This window comes from Miscanthus floridulus, chromosome 14 (genome assembly GCF_019320115.1).
Source record: "Miscanthus floridulus cultivar M001 chromosome 14, ASM1932011v1, whole genome shotgun sequence".
Taxonomy (NCBI): domain Eukaryota; kingdom Viridiplantae; phylum Streptophyta; class Magnoliopsida; order Poales; family Poaceae; genus Miscanthus; species Miscanthus floridulus.
The window spans coordinates 52,578,731-52,588,029 of record NC_089593.1 but is presented as its reverse complement, the minus strand read 5'-3'; the positions used below and the strand labels follow the sequence as shown (position 1 = coordinate 52,588,029).

At 45.1% G+C, this 9,299-nt stretch overlaps 1 protein-coding gene across 13 annotated transcripts; it reads right to left on the bottom strand.

The window, feature by feature from the left end:
• Positions 1-410: 410 nt before the first annotated feature.
• On the bottom strand, positions 411-4,227 carry LOC136504354 (uncharacterized). 13 transcript variants are annotated; one of them, XR_010770859.1, is made up of 7 exons: positions 3,340-4,227; positions 3,087-3,244; positions 2,702-2,912; positions 2,081-2,597; positions 1,947-1,997; positions 1,103-1,484; positions 411-817 (listed from the first exon to the last, which is right to left on the bottom strand). XR_010770859.1 is itself a non-coding variant. In XM_066499252.1 (7 exons), the coding sequence occupies exons 4-7, from the start codon at positions 2,514-2,516 to the stop codon at positions 592-594; spliced, it is 861 nt and encodes a 286-aa protein (XP_066355349.1). In that variant the 5' UTR covers positions 2,517-2,597; positions 2,702-2,912; positions 3,087-3,244; positions 3,340-4,227; the 3' UTR covers positions 419-591. The 13 variants fall into 13 exon arrangements, 10 of the variants coding, with proteins under 10 accessions (XP_066355353.1, XP_066355354.1, XP_066355358.1 ...); XM_066499252.1 differs by having other exon boundaries at positions 419-817; positions 1,021-1,168; XM_066499259.1 differs by having other exon boundaries at positions 419-817; positions 1,103-1,168.
• Positions 4,228-9,299: the final 5,072 nt, after the last annotated feature.

Here is a 9,299-nt window from a genome sequence, read left to right as displayed (position 1 = left end):
AAAAATGGTGTTTTTCAAATGTTTTGGAATTAATTTGACGGACTTTTATTGATGTTGTGCTTGTCTGATGTCTGTTTTTAGTGTCTGTGAGTGCAAATGGTTTCAAAATACGATAGGATGATGTTTTTTTTCACTCCGGGAAAATTTTCAACCTTTTCTAGAATTAAATTCCTTTTTCCTTGAACTTAATCCTTTTCCTCGATCATCTCAATAATATTTTCATGAGTTCCAAACTCTTTCTTTTGATCCATTATGTTCATATCTACCTTGAGAAAATTTTTCAGAACTTTCTCTAAATTTCTGTGTTTTTTTTGTGGCTTAAACATGATTTCAAGAATTTTCTAGAATTATTTTTAAACAGGAAATAAAATCCCAAAATTAAGAAATTCCTAAACATTTCCAAACCCTAGCTAGTCAAACAAATCAAGAAACTAAAAGGCTAAATCCACCATTGCCCTCAAGCTCAAAATACAACTACTGAAAAGAGTAACAGACTTGTTTGCTGCAATTACACAATATATCAAGTACTTGCTTCATTTAAACGTTGTACGCTGCGACAATATCAATAACCAAAGAGAATCAACTAATCATTTATCGACTACCGTAATCTAATAACAATGAAGTGAATAATTTTTTTCTTCCTCTCGCGCCAGGAAAGGAGGGCGAGGCAACCGCACGCACATCGTCCCACGCACCCGCTCCTCTCGCTGGCTCAAGCTGGACCACCAGGGGACTGCACTCCTCTTGTTGGACTGCCCCGTGCTGGCCTCTGAGCCAAGGACCGCGCCGAACGACCGAGCGAGCTAATCCATTGATTCTATAAAGAAATTTTCATATGCAATATTGTGAAAATATAGTGAGAAGCAATGAATCCACCATACCATAGGTTCTATCATTTCACAAGGGAAACATCAATGCCCTTTAGCCAAGAAGTAACCTCACATAGTATTAAAATCAGAAATTTAACATCCCTAGCAACATAGAGTATGAACAATTGAAAGTGGATATCATCAAAGCGACCTTAGTTCATAATCCACAAAATATTGCAAGCCTTGCCTGAAGGAACGGGGCCTGATAATGACTATATTAGGAGGGGATATACATTTGCTTTTTTGACTCGTTCCTTGCCAACTACGAAACCAAATCAACAAGTTTATGATCCTCCTTCCTGCAACAGAGCACAGCTGTTTATTTCAGACACAGCAAACTCTGTTTAGAGAAAAAATTGCAAACTGATGGTCAAATTACTAAAGATTGGAAATAGAGGTTAGTGCTACAATACTCAGTTTAAATGGTAATGGTTACTTTACTACTATTCAACCAGAGGCACAATGAGGCAGTTATGCATGCATGAGTATATAAGCAGTCAACCTTTTAAAAAAAAAATGGTAAACAACCATTCTGATTCATTGTTCAAGTTAATCCAATGAACGATGCCATTTAGCTCCAACCAACTGTAGCTTCACTGGCAATATTGTAATGCACTAAAAATAGAACCAAATAGGAATGATTAGCACTGGTTTTAGTCTCAGTACAAACACAAGATGCATAGGGATGCTACTGAAAAAGGAGGAAAAAAACTAAAATTCTAAACCACAGGGAGAACCCAATGTAAATCAGTCTGAGTCGAGATCTTAAATGAGTACATGATAAATGAGCACATGAGCTGGACCAGCTAATACAGGAAGCTTGATTGATAGAGACAAAAGGCAAGAATCCGCTATAGGAAATATTCAGAAGTGGACATTTTAAGGAACAGCTCGCGGGCGTCTCGAATCCCTTTTGGGGGTGGTCAGGAAAACAAGCAAGCTTTGGGAATGCAAGACGAATCAACAAAGAGGGTGAGCAATATTTAGAGTCAAGTCGAAGATTCTAATGATCCAAGCATTTAATTCGCAAAGACTGGAATTTTGGGCAAAAACAAGTCGATGTTCCTCTCCGCGTACCTGAGAACTCGCCGAGCAGGAGGAACCGAGTCCAGGTTCTTGAGCTCATCCCTGCATGCTCAAGGTGCCGAGAAGTCAATGCCCGATTGAGGATCGGCACAAATGAAATTGGGACTTGGCTGGCTTTTACTTACCTGCCGGTGTCAGGACCGTGGTGCCCTGTCCCTCGAGCTGCAACTCCGCACGGACCTTCTTGACCATGGCACTGGGCTTCTCGAATGGTGAGATTTTTCTAGGGGCGGACGGAGAGGAGGAAGAGCAGGCAAGCAAGCCTGCTACTGGCCGAAGTGCATCCATCCAGCCCAGCAACGCTGAGCCCGCACGACGCGGCGGCGCCCGCGGCTCTGCTGCCCGGTCTGGCGGCCGACGGCCCCAGCGCTCGGGGCTGCCCATGGATTGTTTGTCCACGCCGCGACCGGGCCTGCCGCCGCCGGATTTGGAGGCCTGCTCCCCATTGCCCGAAACCCTAACCCTAGCTGCCGCCGGCAGCAGCGGAGGAGCGGATGCCGCTGAAGCGTTCGTGGCCGGCAGCAAGGACTTCTTCTCGTCTCTGGCCAGGCAGGTTAGCATGCTCTCAACATCTCCAGTGTATTTATTGGTTGCATAGTGCTCCAGCAATCAATCACGGAAAGGAACACCAAAATAAAGTGCCTGAAACAGGACACAGTGAGATCCCACACTGAGAACAGTATCTCATCTTTGTCTAAATGTTATTGACCGAATGCCAAAGGTGTGGAGGCCGAAGTAGCACTGACCCTTAGGTAAGTGCTTGTCCAGCGCCTTCTCCAGCCAGGAGGGTATTGCACCCATTTCCACTCCCACCCATCATCATCGTGTTATGATATCAGGTCTGACGCCAACAATATGGCCACAGTATGTATAGGCAAATTGTCCAGTGGTGTGCTGTGCTGAGCTAAGTCCATACTGCTAAACAACTACATGATACTGTTTTGATCACTTGCACTGCTGTCAATTGAGAGCGCGACATCAGTACATGGTGCATCAGCAGGCAAAATTAGCACATATAAGTTTTGTCAAAGACTCAGTAGAGGTAGAACAAAATGAAAACAAAAACAGTTCTGGAATGGGGAGTTTATCACTGAAAAGAAAAAAGGAATTGATTTCGTGAACAATCCTGACCTTCCTGAATGGGAAGAGTGAACCTAGCAGGTTTCTTATCAGCCAATTTGACATCAACATATTTGTTGCCATATGGAGAATTTACAGCAGTCCATATCCCATCTTGAAGACATTGCCATTCAGCCGCCTCACAGTGGCATAAATCCATAGAGGCATTCCTGCAAAGGTAAAGTGCTTCAGTTTTTCGAACACTAAGAATGTCTACATTTACAGTCTGGAAGAGTCAAAACATCAGTTAACTATGGAAGCGAACCTCTATTTTCCAATCAAACTTTCAGGAATCGATTGAGAGACATTCATTTTGACACGAATTTGGCTTGCATTACCGTGAAGATGTAACCTTGGCAGTCCAGATATGAGGAATCGCTCACAAAATTGTCCAGCCAAGGGGGAGAGAACAAATGAAACCTCTAGATTTACCAAGGTAAAACATGTACGTACGTAACCAATCTAGCAGAGGGGAAGCAAACCATAGTGCACTGTGGGCTGCGTCGGGGCTGCTGGCCGATGACCTGCGGGCTTCTCCCATCATGGCCAGGAATAGCCGGGAAAGGAAGAGGGAGAGCAAGGAAAGGCGGGAGGACGGACGGATCCAGCCGAAGAGGCACCAGATCCGGAGGCGCGCCAGGTTCCGGTCGCACAGGCCGACGCGAGCAACCTCGATGGTAGGGGTACCGCGCGCCATCTTGGTTCAGCGCCTCAGGTAGGCGCGCCATGCCGGGGGGAGGAGGGGGAGGGCGGGCGTCCGCTCCGGTACGCCTTCTGACCTTGGGCGGACACGACGCCGAGCGGTGGCAGGTGCGGCGCGAGTGAGAGGCGGAGCAGGCGATGAAAGTATGGGGAGGCGTGAGGGAGAGATGGAGGGAGAAGTGGAGGGCGGCAGCCCGCGCCGCGCTCGAGGGGCTGCAACGACGGGGGAGGAGGCGGACTGGCAGAGGCGCAGCACGGGGCTGGGTCGCGGACGCCCAGCGGATGTTTTGGTGAGGCCGGGTCCTGCTTTACGTAGGAGAGTGGGGGCGCCGGGCGGCCTTGGTTGCCGCGGTGCCTGGCGGCCGGCGGCCTGGTGGGAGAGGAGAGTGACGAGTCGCGCGCGCGTGGGGGTGGAGGAGCCACGTCTGTGGGAGAGGGAGGGGCGTGTGGGATGCGGGGAGGAGGGACTCATCGAATTTGATTTAGATGTTTTATTAGCTCTTAATTTTAATAGAAATGAATTTTTATGTGTATTTTCTTAAGTGTACAATAATTGAAGGCTCTCAGCAGGGGATGTTTTCTAGGAGACCTAATATAATTTTGATTGATCCATTATAGTAGGATACATATGCCGGTGTAGTCCTCGACGCGTAGGTTCTAGAAGTACGACCGCTTTCACGAGCCGCCACTCGTAGCTCTGTACATCTATCGTCGAAATTGTGCATCTCTAGGTTTCTGGCGAACCTTCGGCGAGCGTTTCTGGGCATCTTCGGCGTCCTCCGCGGAAACCGTCACTGCTGCGAGGTTTGCCTCGTCGTCCTCTACGTCGGCACGCCTTTCCTTTTGCGAATCCGTGATCCGTTCATCGTTTCCCTAACCCTTCTTTCTCTACTCCGGCGAGGAGCTCCATAAATGGGTCGTCTTCCTTGGTCTCCGGCCACCCGGCGCCACCACGGCATCTTCCCGCCTCCCGGCCCCGTTCCCACGCCGCCGCCCCTGGCCCGTGGCCCTGCCCCCCCCCCCCCCCCCCGTCCTGCGCCCCTGCCCGTGAGCGGCAGGTGGCTGCCGCCGCCCTATGCCGTGCGGGTGTGGGCATGCTTGCCTGCTGCCCTGCTCCGGGCAGAGAGGGCATGTCGCGGCGCTGCGCCGCCGCCGGCCGCCCAGCAGGCCCCGCGACCGAGGCCCCTGCCCCGCGTCGGCCCCCTCCACGAGCAGCAGCAGGTCTCTCCATGGCTGTGTTCATGAGGATGAAAGCCCAAGGTAGAAGATGGTCTAATTACGATTTTGCCATCCCGTTGTTAATCCCTGCCATTTAATCGTTTCATCTCTTATTCGAGTAGTTCTCATTGCGTTAGTTTTGTCGTGCTCTACGCAGTAGCGGTAATGTTCATCATGTCACTTAATTATGAATTTATTAATCTAAATGCAATTTGATTTATATTTATTTAATAACTTTTAATTTAAAATGAACTTAGGGTTTTAATTCGTTCTTGTTGCGTTGTGATCGTGCCGACCGAAGCTACGTGTTAGCAACGATGTCTAACTTATCTGTGTCTCTGAGTTTAATATAAAATGTTAAGCTAATTAATACTTATGCAACCGAGTTTATAATTAAAACCAATTTAGGGTTTAATCTTCGGTCTTTTTATAATCAAATGTTAACTTGATTTATATCAACTTCAATTTATTAATTATAATTTGTTTAGTTTAAACACAAGACATGAAATAATTCGATTAGCTGGTGTCACATGTTTAATGCTTTCTAAAATTATAAATGTTTAAATAACTTAAGTACTATAGAAATATTTATAAATAAAATATGACTAAGGTTTAACTCTTCGGACAAAAACTAAGGTTTAACTCTGGCTTTTTATAATTCAATATAATTTGACTTAATTCAACTTTAATATATTTCTCTGAAATGTCCATCACCCCATTTCATTAATTAAAATGAACCAAACATTTGTAGTCTTCTACTTCAGTTATGTTGCAAACACCTCGATAGTTATGTCCTTTTAACGATAGCTCCGTTTTCCGTTGTTCTTGTGCTCTTACAATCGTAGCACCGAGCCATGCCGTTTAGATCATTCATTCTTGAGCTTTTTCTTTTGATTGGTGTGTTGTCTTAGTCGTGTTTGTCTGTTTGTGTTGCTTGGTTGCTGCGAGTAGAAGAAGAGTGTTCGTTAGCTGAAGATCATGAGCTGGGGACCAACAAGTGCAGCAGAAGCTAGAGACCAGGAGATAGAAGCTGAAGACTTCTGAGCAGCTAAACTTTGGAAAAAGACAAGTGTAGACACCATTTGATCATATTGTACCACTCAGTTATAATTCACTTCATTTTTATTGCATGTGTCTAAATTATGCAAACCCTAAGGACATGACTAGCCCTATACTACAATCCTTGTATACCTGGATTGCAATATTGGGTAGTGTAGCTATGTTTAGCTGCTTCGCCCACCACTTATACATGTTAATGATAGTAATGATGACTAATGATTACTTTAATGACTAGGTAGAGTGCCCGTGCATTGCTACGGGATAGCTAACAATTTGTACTAAAAACACACGGATCGCACGATAAGATAACAATACTGTAAAAATTAAATATCAACATTAAAGTGACAGTTAATCCAAAAAGCAAAGTTTATGAAATTAATAGTCACGGAGAGCGCGGCATCACATGCTTACAAACTCTACTTTATAGATATTTCCATGATGTGCCTAAGATAATATTTTATATCGGCTGGAAGAAATCTCCGATATCCATTTCTTTCGTGCGCCAATAAATCTATGAATAAGTTCCGCCGTATCTCCATACCATCCTGTATATAGGCTCGAGTATATATGCTGTCACATGGGTAATACCACGTGTCTTGAAAAATCTCTCAACCTTAAAACAAAGTATGTTATACTCACCATATAAACATTTTTCAACAATGACATTGCAACTCCACTAATTACAATACAACAACACATATGACGAGAAATATACATTGTATGACCTCTAAATTTTTTTTGATAAAACTGACCAGAAGTTCCTTGAGACTAAAATGATGGCGGACACCCTATGCCGTTGTAGCCCATGCCGGGCCACCTCGGCCGAGCCCCCGGCGATCTGTTGCGCAGCAGCTTCCTGGCCCCTCACCCGAACCGCCTCCGATGCTGGCAGGTCCAGGTGGCCGCCCATGCGCCGCCCCACTCAGGCCACCCCACGTCTGCACTCAAACAAACGCAAACCCACATACCCACTCACCAAATATTTAGATTTAACAAATTTACCCCTTCAGATGGCAGGAAAAATCTCAGCACCAGCCACTTAGTTCTTACTGTTGTAAATGATGAGGCATATCAATAACACCTAGAGATCCTAAATGTGTGGTTCTTTGACAGCTACGAAGTATGTAGTTGTATCACAAGCAAAGATATGAGTACGGATTCTAAATAAAATGACTCTAGATTGCAAAAGAACAGGTTAAACTCAAGTAGCTGGCGTAGTAATGACATAAATGTTGGTAAAACTGATGCTTGATAGATAAATGACCATAGAGTGCAAGCAGTATATACTAACTTCAATGCTGTTGTTGGCCCTATAATAGGTATGCTGGATTTTGAAAGAAAAAAACTAAAAAGAGGCTTCTGAATGAAACATGAACTATACCACACAGCCCATTACTGTAGTATGGACAGTATAATATTGCCCACATATTAAATCAAATATTTAGTTATACCAATGGGGATTTGTCACATTGCACATTTCATTCATACACAGAATTGAAATTGTGTAGCACACCGAAGCACAAAAAAATGTAAGATTTCTCTATTTCTCAAAATATCTAGCATGGAAAGAAATGTTATCCATCTAGAAAAAAAACGAAGATAATAACCTCAACGGTCAACGCCTGATCAAATACAGGATATTAGTGAGGGTATACATGACAAAACAGTCAGGAGAAGAAATATATTGTAGGAAGTACAATATATTTACTAAAGAATAGCTTACAAGAAGCAGGAATGTTTATTCAGGAAGAGCATGCCAACAAAATATCAAAAAAATAGCTAACCTGGATCTCTTTTTGGAAACGTTGCACTAAACAACATTGTTCGCTTGACACCTCAAAGTGGCATGTCCATTTGCTCAACAGTTCTTCTCACTGTGGCTCAAAACCCATATCAAGCATTCTATCTGCCTTAACAAGGGCAAGGTAACAAATTGCTTGCAAAGATATTCTTGTCATTTCCATCAAATCAGCTAATTGATCGGGGGTAGCCACAAGAATGCCAACACCCCTCTCGAGATCTCTTAACTGCAAATTAGAATATATATTTAGAAAATGATATGAATTTAAGAAATAAGTAATGGTCCAAGGTTTATGCATTCAGTTCTTTGAAAGAAAATGTTATACTAACACCCTTGACAATGTTTGTGAAAATATGCTAACACATGTGCATAAGGTGATACACTTGGTGGTTGGCACATTTGAGCAAGGGTGAAGAAGTTAGAGGTGAAATGGAGTTGGTCACAAAGATGCTGGCGTCGGTCAACTGACCGGATGCCGGGTCGCTCAGCGACTAGACGCTGAAGGGCTGTGTCTGGTCGTGTTGTCGGTCAGCACAGTAAATAGTCACAGTGTGACCGGACGCGTTCGGTCGGCAAAAATCAGTTTTGGTACCATACTGTAAACGATCGGACGCTGGTGTTCAGCGTCCGGTCAACTCAAGCGCTGTGTCTGGTCAACTCAAGCGCAGTGTCCGGTCATCACTTGACCGTTGAAATCGGGCGATCGGCGTTTGAAGCCGATGACACGTGGCGCACATCGCATGACCGGACGCTGAGGTCTAGCGTCTAGTCAATCTGACCGGAGCGTCCGGCCGGCCCGTGTTCAGTGCAGTGAGGAGCCCAACGGCTCTATTTCGTGGGGGCTTCTATTTAAGCCCCATGGCCGGCTCAAGCTCACTCTCTTGGCCATTTGCATTGACATAGCAACCTTGTGAGCTTAGCCAAAGCCCTCCCACACATCTTCATCATTGATTCATCATCTTTGTGAGACTGTGAGAGGATCCAAGTGCATTTCTTGAGTGATTGCATCTAGAGGCACTTGGTATTCGTATTGCGCTACAGATTTCGCTTGTTACTCTTAGTGGTTGCCACCACCTAGATGGCTTGGTGAAGCAGTGGAGGATTGGCATGAGTTGGTGATTGTTCATGGCCATCTCTGGTGATTGTGAGGGGATTTGTACCTTCCCCGGCGGAGCGCCAAAAGGTAACTCTAGTGGATTGCTCATGTCATTGAGTTACCTCACTTGTGGGTAGGTTCTTGCGGTATCCAATCGTGTGGACGAGGTTTGTGAAACACCTCTTAGCCGCTGAACCACCAAGTGTTGGTCGACACAATGGGGACGTAGCGTGTTGGCAAACACATGAACCTTGGGAGAAAATAGGTTGTCTCTTGCCCTTTGGTATTCTCCCGGTGATTGATTTTATCTTCATCTTGTGTTTGGTTCATCCCTCTACATGGCGGTATA